The sequence below is a fragment of the Rattus rattus genome, chromosome 2 (genome assembly GCF_011064425.1).
Source record: "Rattus rattus isolate New Zealand chromosome 2, Rrattus_CSIRO_v1, whole genome shotgun sequence".
Classification (NCBI taxonomy): domain Eukaryota; kingdom Metazoa; phylum Chordata; class Mammalia; order Rodentia; family Muridae; genus Rattus; species Rattus rattus.
This window is the reverse complement of record NC_046155.1, coordinates 104213992-104236036: the sequence shown is the minus strand read 5'-3', so window position 1 is coordinate 104236036 and position 22045 is coordinate 104213992. Positions and strand designations below refer to the sequence as shown.

Below are 22045 nucleotides of genomic sequence, written 5' to 3'. Positions count from 1 at the left end.
CCTCGCCCTCTATCTGGCTGGTGCCTTCCAAGGTCTAGTCTATCCTGGCCTCAGAAGCTTGTCCCTCCCTTAGAGCAGCCTTCTGCCCTCCGGTTCGAATTTTTCTCCTCAGGCCCCGCCCCTGCCCGCAGGCCTCCTCCTCTTCTCAGGTCGTCCCCTATGAAACGCCGGAATCCTCAGAAGGGCGGAGTCCGCGGCGCGAAGGGGCGGGGCCTGAGGGTGTGGAGCCGCTCCTTTCTTGGAATGCGGATGGAGACCACGCCCCTGCGCTCGGCCGTTGCCAGGAAACGAGCGTCGACGCTCTAGCTGGGGCCCGGCCGGGCCAATGAGCTGGTACGCCGCTGTCTAGCGGTGCGTCACTGGGCGGTTGCGTGAGGTGCGCGGGGGCGCGGGCTGCGTGTGGCGCGGGGCGGGGCGCGGCTGGTTCGCCTGAGGAGCGATGGCGGCGGCCTGAACTCACCTAGCCCGGCCGCCGACAGGCCCGGGCAGGGCGGCGCGGTGCAAGCGAAAGAGACGCGTGGGCCGCAGCGCGCGCAGATGCGCAAGGTGCCGAGGGGACTCGGGATGACGGCACCGGGTTTGGGAATTGCTGGCGTTGAAGGGACAGGGTGAGGGGTTGGCAGGTGGTGAGGGGCTGCGAACGTGTGAGGTAGCGGGCAGGGGGACAGCCTAGGTGCTGTGGACCAGGAAGTCGACTAGAGGAGATTCTGGGTCCAGATCTGAAGGGCCCAGTTGAAGGAACTCATGACCACCGTTTGCAAAGGGTGTGGGTTCGCTGAGCTTGGAAAGGTGAGGGACGTCCTGGGACAAGAGTTGAGGGAGTAAGGCCTGTGCGAGGATGGGGGAGCGTTAAAGGCCAAGGCGGGAACTTGCGGGGCATGGCTGCGCCTTGATGTAGGAGAGGAAAGAGAGAGGGCTTGGTTGTGAGACTTGGATGAGAGATGAGGTTGGTTGTGGGGCCTCCTTGGATGTCCTGTCCAGGGAGAGCAGTAGTTTTAGATCAAGTAAAGTACAGGTGCAAGTGTTGTGCACTTGCCCGCCCTGTGCCCATAGATGTTTTAGAAAGTGATAGGAAAATAATCACAACAGCAAACCAAAAACACCACACACAAAGCAGCATCATGAGCAATAATAACTGTGATAATGAAAATGTTTGAGGTTTAGTCATCCAGAGAGTAATAATGGAGCCAGAGTTTCCTCAGATTCTGTTTTATAAGGCAGACTTTAAGATGAGACACTCATAAAGATTTTTTTTTTTTTTCTTTTGAGGGGTGGAGAAATAGAACTACCCATATTTTCTCTCAGCCTGCTTCTGGACACTCTTACTACAACCCTCCTTACCTATGGCTGTCATCTGTATTTGACTGTCAGTTGCTAATTCTACTTTCATGGAAGCCACATGGCTTGTCCATTGCAGCACTGTATTTAGGTTTGCTCTCCTTAGGAGTTTGAGAAGCAGGAACAAAACAAGGTTTTGTGGAAGTAAATTTTTGTACATTAAACTGCTCATACACATGTTTTGACATATGTGCATATTTGTGAAATCAAGATGCCAAACACTTTGACCACCTGGAAAGTTTTCTCTATTCTTTTATAGTTCATCTTTTCCTCTGTACCCTGTAATTAAGTTCATTTTAGTTGTATTTTCCAAGCCGTACAGACATGAACTTGGGAAGTTGGTCTTACTCAGTGATATGGCCATTTTCACATCTCTGGATCTTCTCTGCTGACAGTTTGCTATGTAGTTGAGGCATCTTGAGCCTCCTTTAACCATAACAATATTTAGGTCTATGAAGACTATCTCTTGAGAATTTGAGGCAGCCTCAGTTTGTATCCTGTTAAAAAAATCTCAGCTTCAGAGGGAGTTGTTTTATCCTGTGATATATTTTCTTCTCTCTGGAGACCAAAGAGGTCTGTGATCTATTTTCATTTCTTCTTTCTGGAGGCCAGAGAGGCCTTCTTCATAATGATATGCCTGGCCAGATAATCAGAACTTTTTAGGACTGACAAGCTTTACAGGTTGTAGTAGTGGTCCCTAAACACTGAGCTGTGTGTGGATCTAGTCCATGGTAGTGTTCATCTGTATAAGATAGGATGGAAGAACTAAAGTTGTATCCTGGGGGTGTAGCTCAGTAGGAGTATGCCCTTCCATGTTCGAGACCCAACAGTTTGATCCCAATACTGCCAAAAGAGGGGTGGGGTTAACTTACTCTAATATTATTGTTCTTACTTCTTTGGTGTTAAGGTGCTCTTTGCTCTTTCAGTGAAGAAATTAGTGATAAAGTACGTGGTAAGTTTAAAGAAAGTCATGAAAATAAAAAGTTGATCATCTTTTTAAAAATAAATATTTCTACTGGTTTATGAAATCCTGACATTCAGAATGATAGTGGTGTGTGTGTGTGTGTGTGTGTGTGTGTTGTTTGAAGTCGAAGAACCATGTACTTAATATAGTAATTTTATGTAACTTTGGATATCTGAATAGCATGCATGCTTATGTATTATGTTAATTCATATAAAATCAAAGCGACATGCTTTACATAGCATCCTCAAAATTTGTTGAATACCTTGTGAAGTAGGCAAAGGAAGGAATTTTACAGATGAAGAATCAGATTCAAAATCTAGCAGTCTCACAGAGATAGAGTAACAAAACAAGTCAGTTTGTCATCTTCATAGTGGTAGTGACTAGAGGAAGGAAGATTTGTAATAGAGAGTAAAGGCAGTGCGGGCAAAGGGCACATTATGTATTGGAAAAGTTGTGATGAAATAGAGGACTTCATACCTGCAAGAAGTTTTCTTTATGATTTGTAATTGTTATACTAAAAAAAAAAGTAAGGGGTGTGAGCATGTCATAGGTATGAGGGCTTTGATTAATAGTGTATCAATGACATGGAATAGGAATTGGGTGCATATTACTGATAATTATGTTAATCACATGTTAGAGAATTTCTTTGCCTTTTTTCTCTCCTTCCTTCTCCCTCCCCAACTCCTTTTTGTCCCCCCCTCCGCCCCCCTCGCCCCTGCTGAGGTCTCACTGTGTAGCTTGGCTGGTCACAGAGATGTGCCTACATGGGTGTTCACTACTGTGGCTGGCATGTTAGAGCATTCTTAGGGTCTGTCTAAATTCTTTGTTGTACTAGAGAAGGCACAGAATTTGAAAGTTTTTGTTTGCTATACTAAACTTTTTGTTGCCACAATAACACATTAATTAAAATAGATTTCAACTTCTGATATATAGAGGAATGGTAGGGCTGAGAGGATGTAACATGGATCAGAATGCTGTAGTGACAGAAACATTTTTTGTAGTGGTGTGTACTGTTAATAAGGGCTAGGAAAACAAATTCATTTATTCTTTCAACAAATTCTTGTGAATTCAGTCCCATAAGATAACAATAGAAATAAGTTATAGTCTTATGAAGTTTCATAGAGTTCTCATTCTGGTTAGGGGAGAAAAAGATAGTTTTAGTTTAAAGGGAGAATGTGAAAATATAAAAAGAATGATATGATTATTTCTCTGTATCTGTCTCAGTCCCTGTGTTCTAAATATACATAGGCACTTATGCAGAAATCTCCACAGGGATCTTTGAATTAACATGCCTGAAACAGAACTTAGTCTTTTTGCCCCAAAGATCCTTTTTTAAATTTTGCCATCATCTGCCCTTATATCAATCCAGAGGATGACTTTGGTGTCACCCTCTATTCTTTTTGCTCCTTTACCTCCTAAATTTGGTCAGTCACTAAGATGATAATATACTTTCCTCCGTTATCTCCATTGCCACATCATCACCAACTTTTGCCTGAGTCCTAAGCTTTTTGGTGCTTATCTAAATTTTTAAAAATGTCTATTGCTTTAAAAGTTGATCTTTTCTTGCCTATTCCTAGAATGATCTTTCTAAAAATACAAACTCAATCATGGAACTATGCTGCTTAAAAAAGTTGGCTCTTTGTAGCCTGTAGGACTACATCCAATTTCCTTAATATGGCCTCAACTCACCTCTTCATGCCTTGTCTGTTGCCACTCCCTCCTCTGTGTTCTAGCTTGAATAAATTGTTCACAGTTCTCTAACAAACATGTTACTTTTTTAGCCTTGAAATCTTTGTAAAAGCTGTTTCCTCTTCTAAGAACACCTTTTCTTCTCTTCCCAGTGAACTTTTCATACCCTTTAGGATCAATTTCACCCAGTCTTTGACTTCCTCTTTGTCACCCTCAAACAACAGGTATAGAGATAACCATGTGTGACACTGAGGAGTTCACTGTTGTAAAGACAATCACTGTGTGTGAGAAGTTCACTGTGCCTTATGACTGAGATGAAGAGATACCTGTAAGAGGCCCAGGTGGTATGGGGAGAGGTGGGCTGTATTCTGAAAGCCCATTTGTCTGAGACATTGAAAAGCAGGGATGGTATGTGTGAATTGAGCTCCAGATAGGCTATTGAGTCACCCCCTTCCCCACCTCCCATTTCTACAGGTTTTATCAAGTCTTTCCACTTTCAGTGTTTGGGGCAACGGCTTTATGCCAACAATCAGTCTTGCTTAGGAAGAGGTTTGTTCTCGGAAGGTCATTTGGACCTTTGGTCTTTGGTCTCTCCTTGTTTGGTAAAGTTATATACGTCTGTCTATCTATCTATCCCTTCCTACTTCTTTCTCTTTGCCTCTCCCAGGGCAAAGGTTCTTTAGAGAGGCTGAAGCTGAGCCACTTCCTGTCTCTGTTGTCTTAAGGTTGGTTGACAGCTTTTGCGCTCTGTGGGCCTGTAAAGCTGTATTTATTGTGCTTTGGACCCTGAGGTGAGTGGCTGACTCTGGCCATGTGTAGATCAGGAAGTCAGTTGCTTCTTCCCTACTCACTGTGTGGTTTAGCCTGAAGATAAAATAGGGAAGACCGAGGAATCTATCTTTTTTTTTGGACTTTGCTTTGGGACAAAGGGCATCATAGCTAATGCAGTTCTGCCTCTTTGCCAGGAGTTTAAAGAGGTGGTAGCAATACCAAGGAAAGACCTTTTTGAAATTTTTTTCAGCATGCGAACAGGGCCTAGATTAAATGTTTGGTTTTGACCTCTGAGATGCTGATTTTATGTGGTTCTTTTCCAAGGCCTGCAGGAGGTAGTTCAAAAAGGCCTGGAGGTCAGTCTTACATCTGTAGGTGCTTTGTGGTGGTTAAGGAGGGGAGGAAGACTGAGTACCTCAGATATTGCACGATGGAAACAGTTTGTTAATCTTCCAAAACCTGGAGGGGTTTTGTTTTAGACACATGAAAGGCTTATTTTGCTGAGCATCCTGAGACTTGAGTGTGCAGAACATACTTTAGAGCAGGTTAGATCTCTTATCTCAGAGGTGTGAGCATCCTATCATACAGGATCAGAAAGGAAAAGAGCAAAGAAACAATTTACAGAGGATTTGCTTTTTGCCTGAAGTGCTGTTACCTCATTTACTTCTTAAAAGAAGCAGTTACTTTGTTAGGAATTTTTTTGACAAGGAAACAAGCTCAGATTTGTGGTTTATTTAATATCACACAGTTGAGAGATGGTACACTGAGATTTAAACTTTTGTTTGAGGAATTTTAGAGCTCAAGCCTTACCTCCTATTTGTGTTATGCTTTTCCAAGCATAAGGTTTCTATTTGTTTTCAGTGCTCAAATGAGATATGTTGTAGAGAGTACTCTGTAAACAGTGATATTCTTGTATCAGTCAAGCTCCTTGGCAGGTGGCAGGTGGCAGATGGCTCAGGCTGGGTTTCACAAGAATTTAATTAATAATGGGACTATATTTACAAAGGTATAGGCAGTGATTAAAGAAACCAGCAGAGGCTGATACATTGTCAAAGGCTAGTAGCAGTAAGAGGGAAGAGTTTTTATCATTTAACTGTGGGCTTTGTGTTTCTCAGCCTGTGCCTGTCTGGGACCTCAAATCCTTGGGACTATGAGTATTTTTTCCAGTGCATTCTTTCTGTTCTTAGCCACTAGTGTGCAGTTGTTGATAGTTTATAGGATGCTGTGTATGAAAGAGTGAGCATCCATTCTGTGGCTTTACTTTCTTACTTCTCCTTTCTCCCTTACTGTTAGTCTCCTGAGTGAGGGGGCAGGCTGAGGCTGGAGTGGGAGTGTGGAGGGTGGAGGATTTGGGGGGCGGTGAGGTGGTAGATACTTCCCTCTGTCTTTGCATTTATATTTACTTGAGGGGACACTCATCCTGTACTGCTCACTTCCTCCCTCCCTCCCTCCCTCCCTCCCTTCCTTCCTTCCTTTCAAAAAAGATGGTATATGCTTTTTTCCCCTCAGATATTATATTCCTTATTTTTGTCTGCTATTCCTAACTTATTTATCCACGTGATCTTTTTCCTTTCTTCAGACTTATTTTCTCATTTGACAAATATCCTTGAGGCTGGCCTGGAACTCACTATGATTTTCCTGCTTCAGCCTCCCAGGCCTGAGCCAGCAACATTCACTTCTGAACCATATGAACTCTTGACTCCCAACCTCCTCATTTTTCTACACAAATGGCCCTGTTTTCATCCTTCTCTGTCACTGAATTTTGTTCAAGTATTTTATACTCTAATTCTCAGTCATTCTTTAACTATTTTTCTGAAATTATATTTAAAAAAATCAGTAAAACCAGTGGACAGTTTTCCCTCTTCATTCTACTTGTTCTTTTTATGGGATTATGAGGAATCTCCAGTCTCTTGAAACATCCATACCTTGGTTTCTAGATTATTACTTCTTACGTGTCTCTAATTTCTGACTATCTTCACTGTTTTTATTGGGGGTATATATTTGGTTTTTTTTGGAGGGACAGTGTTTCACTGTGTACCCCTGCTGGCTGGTCTGGAACGCTCCATGCAGATAGTCCAGCTGGCTTTGAACTCATAGACCTTGGCCTCCTGAGTGCTGGGATTAAAGGCATATATAGCCATGCCTGGTATTTTTATTTTATTTTATTTATTTATTTTGAGAAATTATCTTGTTATATAACTCAAACTTTCTTCCCCCCTCAGCTTCTCAAGTGCTGGGATTATAGGGATGCAGATTTCATCTGGCTAAATCTTTGTCAGTGAATTCTCATTGTGTTTTAGTTTAGGTTTTTGTTGTAAAGAGGCACCATGACCATGGCAATTCTTAAAAAGAAAAATATTTGGGGCTGACTTACAGGTCCAGAGGTTTAGTCCATTATGGTCATGATGTAGAGGCAGATAAGGAGCTCAGAGTGAAAGTTCTATATCTGGATTGGCAGACAGCAGAAAGAGAGACAGATATTGGACCTGGTTTGAATATTGGAAATCACAGAGCTCAATCCCAGTGACAACAAGGCTGCATCTATTCCAACAAGGCGAAGCCTTCTTAATAGTGTTATTCCTATGATCCTGTTGAGGCCATTTTCATTCAAACCACCACACTCTGCTTTCCAAAATCCTGTTTTGTTTTGTTTTTTTTTTTTTTTTTAAAGATTCTACATTTACCTTCTTTCATGATGCCATTTGCAGCTTCATTGATCACTTATGGACTGGCAGCTCCTGAATTTTATAGCTCTAGTTTAGTTTCACTCTTGAACTTAAGTATGCTGTCTATCTGTCTGTCTGTCTATCTGTCTATCTATTTTTGCCAGTCTCACAACCCAGGCTGGCTTCTAAGTTTTGTAGTTGAAGATTATCTAGGACTTCTGCTAGAATTGTAGGTGTGCACCATCATTCCTGGTTTATGTGTTGCTGGGGATTGAACCCAGGGCTTTGTGCATGTTGGACAAAGTACTCTACCAATGGGGCTGCATTCCTAGCCCATTTTCTGGATATTAGAAGTATTCTTTAAGTGTCTCAAAATTTAACATGCTTAAAACTCTTGTCTGTCCTCCTCCTCTCTGTCTCCTCTTTTTCCATCTTTTTTCCCCCCATCTGACTTATTTTCATCTGGCTAATTGGGGACCTGCTATATTAGCTCAGGCTGGCCTTGAATGAGTCTTCCTGCTTTAGTCTTGAGTGCTGGCATTTCAGGTGTGTAATGTACTTGATCTCATCACCTTTTGTGAAGCACAAGACAGTCGACGGGGCTCCCAAGTCTCTAGTGTTAGGTGCATTAATCATCTCTCTTGCTCATCTCTGGATGTGCCAGGCCTTACCGTTTTCACCCTTTGATTTAAAGCCAGAGGCAGATTATCTTTAGTTATATTCTAGACTAGCTGTTTACCACCTGCCTAATTTGAGGCAGTTTGTCTAGCTTCTCTGGGCTTTGATTCCCTCAGTTGTAAAATGAGTATATTAAAAAGTAGTGCTTTGAGCAGAGCTTGGTATGTATGTAGTAAGTGACATATGTTTGCATGTGTGTGTGTATATATGTACATTTACACATACACATATGTGTATATATGCTATTATTATTATATTGTGCCATTGTTTCACAAACATCTTTGGATGCTGTATTGGTACTGGGATTTCAAAGGATGAATGATATGACTTCCTGCAGAAGGAGAAGAAAAATGGTTAAATAATTTCCAAAGACATTATAGATATGAATACTCATTGCACAGGACATGTTTAGATAGAGGTGAATCTAAGATTTAGCTTTTTACTGGTATTTTTGCTACCTTACCATTACTTTAAAAAAAAAAAAAGAGAGATCTTTTTAAATTTCTTTTAAGTTGTCTATTGACATCTATCTATCTCTGCTCTACCTTATGATGCTATCTGAAGTATTTTTAAAGGTAAATCTGATCTTATGTCTTGGTTGAAAACATTTTTGTCTCCAGGATGTCAGTAGTTAAAACTTAAGGTTCCTGTAGCATCACATTCAGTGGTGTTTGTAACCTTCACTCTTTTCAACTCAGTACCATGCCTCTGCTCTCTAAGTAGTGATTAAGATTCACTAAACTTGCAGCTCACTTTAGATTTGTCATGCTTTTTTCCCTGTGTTCTACTTTTTGCTAGACTTTTTATTTTTGTTTGTTTTATGGAGATTTCTTTTAGCTTATATAGCTCAGGCTATAATACAACTCATGATTCTCCTGCCTGCCTTCCCAAGTGCTGGGATTTTAAGGCCATTTTGAACATTGGGAAGCCATTTTGCCTGACTTTATTGTTTTTGCTATGAAGAAAGCTCCTCGTGTAACTGGTGTATCATTAGAGACCTAAGTCAGATACTATCTCTGTGGAGCCCTCTTACAGCACCCCTGGCAAAGTTAGTTGCATCGCTTCACTCTTCTATTACAGTTTTGCAAATATTTCTATTTATTTTGCCTATGCTATCCCATTTTTGTTTTACCTGTATTTTCAGGGCTTACTTAGTACAATGTCCTTTTTTTTTTTCCGGAGCTGGGGACTGAACCCAGGGCCTTGTGCTTGCTAGGCAAGCGCTCTACTACTGAGCTAAATCCCCAACATGTCCAGTACTTCTATCAGTATTGTTATACATTGAATTAATCAGTTGAGTATGCCTCTCTCGATCTGTAGGACTGGCCCTTTCCTGTATAAGATCATTTCTACAAAAGGTGTCCTTCAGCACAGTTGCCACCTTCCTTTAGTTGTGATGTGGTTAATTGTAAAAGAAATGGATGAAAGGATATGTTGGTTAATATAACGTTAGGTGAAAGTGTGGCACTCGGATCAAATTTCTGGGTTCTTTCAGCTCCTTTAGAGTCTAAAGAGGAAACACAGTTGAACCACATAATTCTGTGAAGAGCTTTTTCTCTTCAGAGACAGTACTGATGAAGAGGTGTTAGATATGGTGGAGAAAGAACTATGGGTTATGGTCTGAGCCAGTAGCTAGTTTGAAATATGTTACCTCTTTGTTCATTCATTGAGCCTGTATTTATCCAAGCACTTAACAAATAGATACTATTCTAGCCACTGGAGATGCAAAAGTAAATAAGATAGGCAGATCCTGCCCTCTAAGAACCAATTTCTTGGTAGAGAAGATAGCTAGCTAGAGAAGATAGGTTTCAGATAATAGAAACTATTAAGGGATTATGAACTAGAAAGTGAAGATAGGAAGATAAGCTGTTTAGAAAATTGTTAGTTACGGAGAACTTCTCTGGGAAGATAGCACTTGAATAGAACTGTTGAGAGCCAGCAGAAGAGCTGGAGAACATTCTAGACATAGGGAATAGAAACTATTAAAGAACTGTGTGACTAAAGCATCAGTGAGGAGGAGACTGTCAGAAGCTTGTAGGGATTACATTGTATAGGCTTCTATAAGATAAGGTAAAGAATTAGGACTCACTAGTGTGATTGATAGGAAGCCATTGAGGGCTGTCCAACAAAGAAGAGGTGTAGTAAAGTCTAGATTTAAAAGCAATATGGTTGCTAAATGGAGAATGAACTCTCACGATGGCAAAGATAGAACTATAAGCCAGGCATGGTGTCTGGCAGGGGTGAGGCAGTGAGGCAAGAATGATGAACTAACTTACGTAGTGAGTTAGTTTAAAGCTAGCCTGTTCAGTATATTGAGAGCCTGTCTCAAAGAAAGCTACGTTAGAAACTATTATAATAGACATAATTTGATTTTTGTGTACTTCTTTTCATCCCTGTTGTTTTCTTTTTGAAAAAAAGTTTATGAGACAAACTATGTAGCTTTAGCTTGCCTTGAACTTTATGTAGTCCAAGCTGGCTTTGAACTCATAATCCTCTGGAATGACAAGATTTGTTGAATGAATTAGATATTGGAAGGAAGAGGATAAACAAGGGACTTTGGCCAGATTTTTGATCTAAGCATATAGGTGAATGTTTGTTGAGGAAGCTACAAGTTTGGTGGTAGAAATGAATGCATTCTATTTTGGGCATGTAAGTTTCATGTACTGTGTGGAATTGTGTAATTTGTGTGATTTTCAGTGGACTGCTTCTGAGTTATTGTTTCAGGGAAGTTGAGAGAAGTGAGCTTGTTTATCCTTTTCATCTCCCTTTGAATTAGATTTGCAACACTGGACTGGACAGTGAACTCTGGCCTTGCTACTACTCTAGTTTGGTGTAATCTGTGGTTCTGTGGCCAGCTACTGGCTCCTACAGACCGGATGAAGCAGATTGGAGACAGAAGTGGAGAAAACCTCCAGCTGGTACATTCTCAGAGTGTAGTCCTCTGGCTGCTGGCCCTGTCCAGCCTGCCTCATGGAGAAGATGAACTGGCTGAGCAGGCTGGCCTCCCGGGTTCCTGGTCACCGTGTACCTCAAGGGGCCAGTCTACAGACCCCTGTCATGGCTGACCCTGAGACATGCCTCATGGTCTTCAAGAATCACTGGTCTCAGGTAGGAGACTCCGTGACAAAATACCTAGGCTGTTACCTGTCCCAAAGTTCTAACCTTCTGAGTTTGATATTATCCCCCCCATTCAGTTACCTTCTCATCTTAGACTCTCCTCTTTCCTGTTTTTTGCCTCAGGTGGTGCGAATCCTGGAGCGGCAAGGCTCTCAGGCAGCTGCTGGAGGTGCAGATGATCTCAGTGCTGTGAGAAACCACACGTACCAAATGCTAACATTGCTGGCAGAGGATCGAGCAGTTCCTTCAGCCCCCTCAGGCCCTGGGCCCCTGCTAGAGTTTGCTCTGCGTGAGGATCTGCTGAGCCGAGTGTTGACATGGCAGCTGCAATGGGATGAGTTTGGGGATGGGGTCGAAGAACGGCGGGCTGAACAGCTGAAACTATTTGAGATGCTAGTGAGCGAAGCTCGGCAGCCTCTGTTGCGGCATGGGCCAGTTCGTGAGGCTCTGCTTGCCCTGCTTGATGCCTGTGGCCGCCCTGTGCCCAGTAGCCCAGCACTGGATGAAGGCCTGGTGCTACTTCTCAGCCAGTTGTGTGTGTGTGTTGCTCGGGAGCCTTCATTGCTCGAGTTCTTCTTGCAGCCACCCCCAGAGCCTGGAGCTGCTCCACGTCTTCTCCTCTTTTCTCGCCTTGTCCCCTTTGTCCATCGAGAAGGCACCCTGGGTCAGCAGGCCCGTGATGCTCTACTTCTGCTCATGGCTCTGTCAGATGGGAGCCCCACTGTGGGCCGCTACATCGCAGATCACTCTTACTTCTGCCCGGTTAGCAAACCCTAGGATGGGGGGGGGGTAGGGTGAGGCATGTGAACATTGGACAGCATCTTTCTATCCAGGAGACGTGGAAAGGCTAGGTATCAAGGAGGTCCTTTTGCTTCAGATTTGAAAGCAACTCCTTGATGTTGGAATGGGGATGAAACATGAGCATAGCTAGATAGGGCAGATGTTGTAGGTGAGGTCCTGATACATGGCAACTTAATACCTGCCTTGGTAGTATCTTTTAGCTGTATTCCCATAAAATCTTATGGTTAGTTAGTTCCCTTTTGTTGTTATATTATCTGAGCCTTTGGTAACCCTCCTTAGGTGCTGGCCACAGGGCTGAGTGCCCTGTACTCCTCACTGCCTCGAAAGATTGAGGTTCCAGGGGATGATTGGCACTGCTTGCGCCGGGAAGACTGGATAGGAGTGCCTGCCCTTGCACTCTTCATGAGTTCCCTAGAGTTCTGCAATGCAGTCATTCAGGTAGGGATAGTATTCCTAAGTGGTATGACACTTGGTCCTTCTGGGAAGTTGGGGTGAGAGGGTCCGTTTCCTGGAGTTCTGCTATAGAAATTGGGGTTATTATGCCTATCTTTATGCTCCCTTTAGGCAGTGGACTCTTGATCATCTCTTTCTTCTCTCTTGTTCTATCTAGGTAGCTCACCCCCTGGTGCAGAAGCAGCTGGTTGACTATATCCATAATGGTTTCCTGGTGCCTGTCATGGGCCCTGCCCTGCACAAGGTAAGAATGATAGTGAGGCATAGGACCACCTTGTCTGGAGGGTGGTTGACCAGTGAAAGGACTTATATGGGAGGCAGCGGGTAGTGCTCTTCTTCCTTTTTCCCTTTCTGATACTTCTTGTTTCCTAGAACCCAGGGAATATGAATCACTATATGTGTAGGGAAACCCTAAGTCTCCAAATGTTCCCTTTCCTTCATCCAGACCTCTGTGGAGGAGATGATCGCGAGTACCGCCTATCTGGAACTTTTCCTGCGGAGCATCTCAGAGCCTGCCTTGCTCCGTACCTTCCTGCGATTCCTGTTGTTACATCGGCATGATACCCACACCATCCTTGACACCCTCGTTGCCCGTATTGGCAGCAACTCCCGGGTATGGCTCTTAAACTCTGTCCTGGCTTACTACCTGGGTGAGCCATCTTTCTCTGATCTCTGTTGTCCAAGAGTGTTCCTGCTCTTTTTTTGGGTTTTAACTCTGGCAGTCACTTCAAGCTGGCACTATGTAGTACTAAACTTTTAGCCATTTTGAGTAAAGAATTTAATTTATTTCCCTGTTTTTCATTTGTGCATCTGTAGTGCAGGGCTCTAGGCTTTGCCTCAAAGTAGTGCTCATAATGTGGTACTGCTTCACTGGTCCCTTAAGCTGTTTACCACTCTCTCAGTTGCTGTGGGTGATATAAGAGTCTCTACTAATAAATGTCTCTCTACTAGTTCTTGTAGGCTTGCTGTCTCTCCTTTTTGGATTGACTGCATTTGAACTCTAATCAGGGCACAAATCCACCTGCTTACCCACTTATATTGCCTCTACTTGCACATTTGTATTGCTACAACATCCTGTTGGGTCACTGGATGCTGGGGATATCATGGCAGATATTGTTGCTGATACCTTAGAGCCTATTTAATGGAGAAAATAGATAGCAAGTTACTAAAATAGTTGAAAATTGAGGTTACTGTTTGCAAAACAAACGAATAGTTTAGAAAAGAATGAATTGGCTAGAAGAGAAGATGTCCCAGAGGAGGTGACGTTATGCCCAGGATGATGGAGTATCTCTTGAATATTAAGTGGGAATAATTTAGGTAGAGGAACCAATATGCAAAGGACATGTAATAGGGGATGAGTGTAACGTATTTTAGGACTGAATGATCTGACTAGAGATGGCTGAGCAAGAGGGAGAAAGAATGAGAGGAGTGAGAGTTGAGACGATTAAGATTAATGCATTCTAGAGAGGAGAGAGAAAAGAAGAGGTGAGTATGTTTCTGATATCAAACACTTAATTTTATAAAGTATAAATCTTTTATCCTTATTTTAAAGGTAGGGAATGCCTGTGTCTGAGGTCTATCTAACCCCATGGGTTGCCCTGACAGTTATTCCCTCAAGGTGCATTTCTCTATCATCCTTTTGACTGTCAATTTTCATCCTAATCTTAACTTTTGTAGTTTTCTTTCATGGTTTTTAGTTTCTAGCACTTCTATTAGTCTCCAAGGGTTTTTAGGAGCTTTTCATGTTCTTGGCTTGTTACTTCTTTGTTGCTGGTTCTTACAGTAACTAGATCTCTTCTGATTGCAGGATACTCATGATAAATATAGATGATTTCATTTCCACCTTCCAGTCCTTTAAGATAGTGCATTAGTTTGACTTCTGTGCCTTCAAGTGACCCACTGGCTAACTTGTTTGTGGGCTTGGTTATCTTTGTTAGTTTCTAATTGCTGTCAAAACAAATGACCATGGACTTGGTGAATTAAAACAATAGTTTTTCATTCTGAAGTACACATTTGGGCTGTTGTTCCTGGTGAAGGACCATCCCTAGCTTGACTGCTTTCTTCCATTCTCAGAGCCACAACTGTGGGTCACATCCCTGCTATATTTTGAGCCCCTTTCTCAGTTTTTCTTTTCTTTACAATGTTTTCTTAGGAATAGTACTGTGAGCCAAACCCTGGACCTTGTGTGTGTGCTAGGCAAGCAGTCTCCTCTGAGCTACATGCCTAAGCCCTCTTTCTTTTCTTTGAGACAGCCTCACATTCTAAACTCTGATGCTGTATATCATAACCAGGGCCTCTTGCCTACTAAATAAGTACTCATCACTGAGCTACACTGTGAAGCCCCACAGGGTTCATAATTTTAATCACATCTGTAAAGTCTCTTTTGGACTGTAAATGCTTACGGGTTCTGGTGATCAAGTCTTTGAAAAACTAAATTGCTGCTCACCTTACTATTGAGGAGTCTGAATTCTCATTGCTAGATAAAGTAGTCATTTAGGAAATCTCTGTTGCCCCAAGTGTGAACTTTTTCCATTTATTGATCCATTTAATTCTCTAGTAGCCATTTAGCAAGCAATGCCAAGACTATACAAGACAAAGATATCTGATATATTTGCCATAAAGAAAGCATGAAACATTAAGGAACTCAGAGCTATGAGAGTTAGCTTATTGCCGGTCTGTTATTTATGTCTGGCCAGAAAGGAATAAAGCTTTTCTGTTTTAAAACAAAATGTTTTCCTGCTCTTGACCTACCCACTTACTTTCTCCTTTTCCTGTCAGTTGCCCTGAGCTCTTTATCCCACTTCCTGAGATACACTGGTGTTGGAGAGGTGACTCTGACTCAATACTCATAGTTTACCTACTTCCCAGTTGGGATTCTTCTAGGTTCCCTCTGATTCTTTATTGGTAGCCATTCAAGTACTATTTGGCTACAGTCCCCTCTGATTGACATTTGCTTGGCTATCATATTGCTATAGTTTCCTTTGAATCATTTACTTTGTTTTAGTCTTTCTTAGTGTCTGTTTTCCTGGGGTCTCATTGAAACATTGATGGAATCAGTATGTTGGTCAGATAGTCTTCAGTTATGTATATGGTCTGTAGAATTCAGTGGATTTGACATGATTATTTATCTGTGAATGGTAAAGTCTTGCTCACAAAGATTATGTGTTTATCTGGTTAATACTTGTATACTGATTATGTGCTAGACCTTGTCACATGGGCCAACTAGGAGTGGCTAGTTGGGTTTGGGGAATGGTAGTTCCCATTGGTAAATAGTTTGGAGGATAGAGAGCTCCTATGGTGACTCCCTCCCTCCCCTTCCCCCTCAGCTCTGCATGGTCTCTCTGAGTCTCTTCAGGACCCTTCTGAACCTCAGCTGTGAGGATGTTCTGCTGCAGCTGGTTCTCAGGTACCTGTGGGGGCAGGGCTGAGGGATGGCTGACCCTCAGGGCCTAGTATTTTGTTGGGGTGATGGGTGTATTGGGGTTGCTTATGAGCGTCTCTTGGAGCTTGCTTTAGCATTTTAGTTCACTTGCCCTGCTCTTCCAGGTACTTTGTTTTTCCTGATCACCCTTTTTATTTTTGCTCTCTTCCAGGTATCTTGTCCCATGTAACCATGTGATGCTGAGCCAGAAGCCAGCTGTGCGTGATGTGGATCTTTATGGACGAGCAGCCGACAAGTTTCTCTCCCTAATCCCACGCTGCTGTCGACACCATGCCCCTAGCCCACCTCGTCCAGAGCATGCCTCGTGGGCACGAGGTGGGCCTAGCAGAGAGCCAGGGAGAAGGGAGGACATCTCGGGTATGGCCTGGGTTCTGGGTGAGCCTAAAGAGAAAGCAGGGCTTGGGTGAGGGGAGGAAGGTGACAATATGTACAGTCCTTCTCTAGGGAGATTGGTGAGTGGTCCTGCAGAGAGGATCTTTAGCATTTCCAGAGAAATTTAGGGTTACCTTCTAGCCCTCCTCTTCTTATTTCAGTCCTGTATTCTGTTTGCATAATTTCATTTATGGAGGTGGTGAGGGAGGTGGTGAATTAGGATAAATTAGTCTAGAGACTGGAGAGTCAGCTATCAAAATGGTTCCATTTCTACCTCCTCATTTTCTTCTTTTTTAGTCTCTAGATCTCTTGTCTCCTCTTGATCTCTTCTTGGTTTTGCTTATTTTTCTTTTTTCTCTAAAGGCCCTGGAAGCCCCAGTGTTGATTCTTCATCCGTGGTAACAGTGCCCCGGCCCTCCACACCATCTCGTCTGGCTTTGTTTCTCCGTCAGCAGAGCCTAAGTGGCTCTGAGTCCCCAGGTCCAGCTCCTCGATCCCCAGGGCTTACTGCATCACCAACCTCCAGCCCTGGTCGAAGACCCAGTCCTGCAGAGGAGCCTGGTGAGCTAGAAGACAATTACCTGGAGTATCTGCGTGAGGCACGCCGTGGTGTAGACCGCTGTGTCCGAGCCTGCCGAACCTGGTCTGCCCCTTATGATGGCGAGCGCCCCCCTCCTGAGCCTAACCCTCTTGGCTCCCGGACTAAGAAACGCAGCCTACTGCCAGAGGAAGACAGGGACAATGTGAGGGAAGGAGAGGAGGAAAACCTAGGGAGTCGGGGGCTAGCTGTGGGTGTAGGGGATACTCCTGGCTACCTACCCCCACCCCAGCTTAATGGGGTACCAGGACCATGGCCAGAAGGAGCCAAGAAGGTTCGTCTGGTGCCACGATTGGTGTCACAGGAAGGAGTTAGGGAATTGTTAGAGGGTACCTCTGAGGGCATGGCAGGACTAGAGAGCTTTGGGCAAGAGCTCCAGGAGCTGGAGGTGGCATTGAGCAATGGTGGAGCTGGCTCAGAGCCTCCCTTAGAGCCTCCACTACCTCCTGAGGAGGAGGAGGCCTACGAGAGCTTCACCTGCCCTCCTGAGCCCCCTGGCCCCTTCCTCAGCAGCCCTTTGCGGACTCTCCACCAGCTGCCCAGCCAGCCCTTCACCGGTAAGCTATTTGACCTAAGCCTTCGCTCTGTGTACTCTTGCATGTTCTCAACATGTTTGTGCCGATTTCTAAGACCTTTTTGGCTATGCCATTTTTGTGTATTTGCCTGTCATCCATTTTGCTTGAGTCTCTTCTACATTCATATCATGTCATACTGTGCCCTCATGTTTGTTGATATGTCTTTCCATGCTTGTGCTGGTTTGGATATTGACTTATGTCTGAGCCTTGTATGTCCTTATATGCATGTTCCTCCTTTTCCTTTAGTCTGGCCATTTTCTGGGATTTGTAAGTAGGATGCTCTGGGCGTGGTGAAAAATACATTTGAGCCACATGGATGATTGTACTGTCCTGTATGAAAGACATACGTGCACCTCTGTTTTGTGCCACTCCCAACAGTGTATATTTGAGTTTTCAATCTTCTGCTAGGTCTCTTATGGTCCTGGAGTCAGCCATTTTGTTGTTTTCCTTCCTGCACAGAACCTTCTGTCTCTTCAAAGAAGGGCCCTATTTCATTTCTTTGATCTACTGTCTTGTACTTTCTTGGTTGCCATGACTTTCCGGTATACTTATTTTAAGGACATGATTAATAAGGATTGGATTGTAAGCAGTACTTCTCTTTGAGGGCAAATGACAAAGTATGGTTCTGAGTGTCCCTGGTAGGCCCTTTTGGGTCGATGCCCCTGGAGCTAGGCCCAACCTGAGATTTTGGGCTGACTCTGTTTTGTTTATGAGCAAGACAAGCCTTTATCAGGCTCTAATGTACATCTCAGCATGGGAAAACAAAGCAGTCTGGGAAGCAGTGCAGTGGCTAAGGTTAAGACCACAGGCTTTCGATTAAGCAGACCTTAAGTTAGCACCTATCGTTGGTGCTTGAAAATCATTTACCATTATATTGGCACATTGTGAAAACTCAGCAAATAGTAGCTTTTCACTGGGATTATCATCAGTGAGTTATGGAAGATTTAAGTTGACTAAGACACCACCTATCCTAGTTGTTGGTATCCAAGTTTATCTGCTATATATCTTGGAAAACTTGGGACTATCTTGTTATAGCACCATATAGGGCCATATTCCTTCTCTAGCCGACTATAGAAAACTATCTTTTTTTTTTTTTTTTTTTGGTTCTTTTTTTCGGAGCTGGGGACCGAACCCAGGGCCTTGCGCTTCCTAGGCAAGCGCTCTACCACTGAGCTAAATCCCCAACCCTGAAAACTATCTTTCTATTCATTTAAGCCAGTGCTCTACTCCTTTCCTGCTCAGTGCCTTTAGGAGGTAGTGTGGTTTTTACCACAGTCTTGATGTGTTAGTTGGTACTTCTTTCCTTTTTCTTTTTGGTAAAGTTATTTGCAGTGTTTGTATTATCCTTTACAAGATACTCCCAGGGAATGAGCAGAAGGAAAAAGTTAAGAGATTTTATTTAATAGGCTCTTAAGCTAGTATTACTTTTGCTTTATGGCTAGTAATATGGACACCTCCAGCAGATGGTAGAATAAAATCTTTTAGGATTCACCACCTCTTGTTTATTATTCCAGAATCATAGTTGTGAGTACAGCTTCATCTAATACTCTCTTTTCTCCAAAAATCCTTCATTAGAAATACTGTGATGGCTTTAGTGGTCTAGTGTCCTGTTATGTCTTAAGGCATCTCTCCCAGGACATAATACTAATCCCTTCTTATCCTGAATCACTTTTCTGTTCCCCAACTAAGCTATTCTTTTCCTTCAGTGTCTAGTTTACTTCACTCATTTCCCTGTTCCTGAAAAACAGAGCTAATGTTATCTTTGTTTCCTTAAAGACTTAATACTTGCTTTGAAGCTCATAGTTTCTTCTTTGTTACATCTCTTTTTTACTTTCTTCGTGACCAGTTTCATTTTACTCTGTCTCACTTGGAACCTTATTCTGTGTTTTGGTTCTCTGTATTCTGTTGTTTTCTTGAGCGAAGCTTCTTAGAAAACTGAGAAATACAGTATAGGTTATGATTACAATCAAATGAAAAAAATTGCTAGATCTTGTACTTGATATTTGACATCAGTATCTCATTGGTCCTCTTAATTATCATATGAGGTAGGTATATTTATTTTACTACAAACAAGGAACTAAATGTTGGTGAGCTTTCAGCTTATCCTGCCCCAGGGCACGTCTGAAATCTGAGATGAGATCTCTGATTCTAGAACTTAAGGTCCGACTCATAGGTTATAATGTCTGTAGTGGGCATCTGGATTGCCTTAGTTTTCTAGAGAAACTGGTCACAGGTCATTTGACACACTCAGATACTTAATATAATTTCATCTAGTGGGGGTCTTGTTTGGGGGAGTAATGCGTGCAGTATGCATTGTGTTCAGGCCTTGTATCCTTGTGCCTACCCCCTTCCCAGGCCCCTTCATGGCTGTGCTCTTTGCCAAACTCGAGAACATGCTGCAGAACTCCGTCTATGTCAACTTCCTGCTGACGGGGCTGGTGGCCCAGCTGGCCTGTCACCCCCAGCCCCTGCTCCGCTCTTTCCTGCTCAACACCAACATGGTCTTCCAGCCCAGTGTCAAGTCCCTGCTGCAGGTGTGCGATGCATGCATGCATGGGTGCGTCCAGGCTCAGTGGTGGGCCAGGCCCACAACTAGTGACCTTGGGTGGGCTGGGAACAGGTGCAGTGGTACTAGAAAGGCCTTGTATAAACATGGAGCCACGAGAAATGTCATAAGTTGTGCTTCCTAGGTGCTGGGCTCTGTGAAGAATAAGATTGAGAGCTTTGCGGCCTCCCAAGAGGACTTCCCTGCCCTGCTATCCAAAGCCAAGAAGTACCTCATTGCCCGTGGCAAGCTGGACTGGGCTGAGGGTCCTACAGCAGGACCTACCCCCCGCCGCTCTGATTCCCTAGGTGAGGACCACCTTCCTTTATTCTCCCTAGATATCTCAGTAGCCAGCATTAGTTAAGATCCACAAACTGGTGAGTTGTTTAAAAGCAAGTCTTCATGCCAGGCTTTGGGTCAGAGAATACAGTTATTTTATTAAAAGAGCCTAATTGGCAGTATCAGCAAAAACTGCAGAAGGGACAGTATTTTAGACAGCTCTATTCAGTTTAAACAAATGTGAATTTGTCTGGGTATACCCAATGGGAGGGAGGTCTTGGTGGGTATAGGAGAAGGACTGATGAGTGATGAAGTAGTAGTGTAAGGAAGTCTACTGTTGATGGGCACTAGAGTGTGAAGAAATGAAGCAGTCCTGAACTACAGTTGTACGTGTAGGTATTGAAGGAGCAGAGGATGTGGGTCAGCTCTAGGTAGGCAGAGCAAAGTAGAAGCAGTTGACTCTATATGTATGTAGGTCTAGAGCAGTAGTTCTTAACCTGTGGGTCATGACCCCTTTGGAGCTCTCATATCAGATATTTACATTACAATTCATAACAGTAGCAAAATTAGGTAGTGACAATGAAATAATTTTATGTTTAGGGGTTACCACAACATAAAATGTATTAAAGGGTTGAAGCATCAGGAAAGTTGAGACTTAACTGATCTAGAGCATGATAGGAAACAAGAATTAGGGCATATTAGACTGAAGAGAGTGGTCTTGGTGGTGGTAGAATAATGATTAAATTCTTTAGGGGGAGGGAATTATGGAGAGGGAAGAAGTTGTAGCTGGGAATAAAATAGTTTAAATATTGGCTGTGAGGAGACTTGATGGAGGGGAAGTGACTGAACAAGCTGGATTTGGTGTGAGACTGAGAAAAAGCACCTCTCTCATCTTCAGTCAACTTTAGAAACGAGACAAGAAATGGACTTCAATTCATTTCTTGTCCATCTTGTCCTTCTTCCAGAACCCCAGGGGAAAAGTTCAATAACTTAAGGGGATTGGGGAATCTCTTCCTCAGACTAAGGCAGGCTCCCTGATCTAGCACCTTCTTGATACCCCTGTTTATTTCCAGTGAGGAGCCGGAGGCCATCCTTGGGGGAATTACTCCTGCGGCATGCACACAGCCCAACCAGGGCCCGACAGGCGGTACAGGTTCTTCAACCTGGGCGAGATGGAACAGGACTTGGACTAGGTGGGGGCTCTCCAGGGGCTTCAACTCCAGTTCTACTCCCCCGGGGTGGGGCTTCTGAGCGCCAAGGTGAGGCTCTTCGAGTCAAGAATGCTGTCTACTGTGCAGTCATTTTCCCTGAGTTTCTCAAGGAGTTGGCTGCCATCTCCCAGGCCCATGCTGTCACCTCGCCTTTCTTGTTGGATACTTCAGAGGAGGTATCTGTTCCTCCCATCTCAGGCTTTGGGCCCCTCAATCCTTAATTTTCTTCCATGGACAATCAGGGCCTTCTGTGTTCTGGGCTGAAATCCAGGACACGGGCTCCTTTTTATGTTTGGAGGCAGTGGCAAATGGACTTTTTAATTTATTTCAGATGAATGTTTTATGAGAACTTGTTGCAATATGTATAAAAGGGAAATCTCTATTCTGTGCTCAATTCTTCTTTGCCACCCTTTATCTGTGGGGCTCTGGCCCTATGAAGGTTGTATATAGGTGGGGGAATGAATCATCAGGGGCATTTTTCTCTTTGGTGATGATAGGGTTTCAAGAATGCCCTTTTACTGTTAGAAGGTGAGCGGACTTGATGCT

At 43.4% G+C, this 22045-nt stretch overlaps 1 protein-coding gene across 3 annotated transcripts; it reads left to right on the top strand.

Annotated features, from left to right (window-relative positions):
• Window positions 1-415: 415 nt before the first annotated feature.
• Fam160a2 (family with sequence similarity 160 member A2) lies at window positions 416-21893 on the top strand. Of its 3 annotated transcripts, none has more exons than XM_032893169.1 (12): window positions 416-546; window positions 10883-11214; window positions 11347-11985; window positions 12304-12462; window positions 12635-12721; window positions 12923-13090; window positions 15804-15883; window positions 16071-16234; window positions 16655-17446; window positions 19820-19998; window positions 20155-20317; window positions 21362-21893. In XM_032893169.1, the coding sequence occupies exons 2-12, from the start codon at window positions 11077-11079 to the stop codon at window positions 21718-21720; spliced, it is 2928 nt and encodes a 975-aa protein (XP_032749060.1). In that variant the 5' UTR covers window positions 416-546; window positions 10883-11076; the 3' UTR covers window positions 21721-21893. The 3 variants fall into 3 exon arrangements, with proteins under 3 accessions (XP_032749060.1, XP_032749059.1, XP_032749061.1); XM_032893168.1 differs by having other exon boundaries at window positions 16071-16276; XM_032893170.1 differs by lacking the exon at window positions 21362-21893 and having other exon boundaries at window positions 16071-16276; window positions 19820-20021; window positions 20155-20267.
• The last annotated feature ends 152 nt before the right edge of the window (window positions 21894-22045 follow it).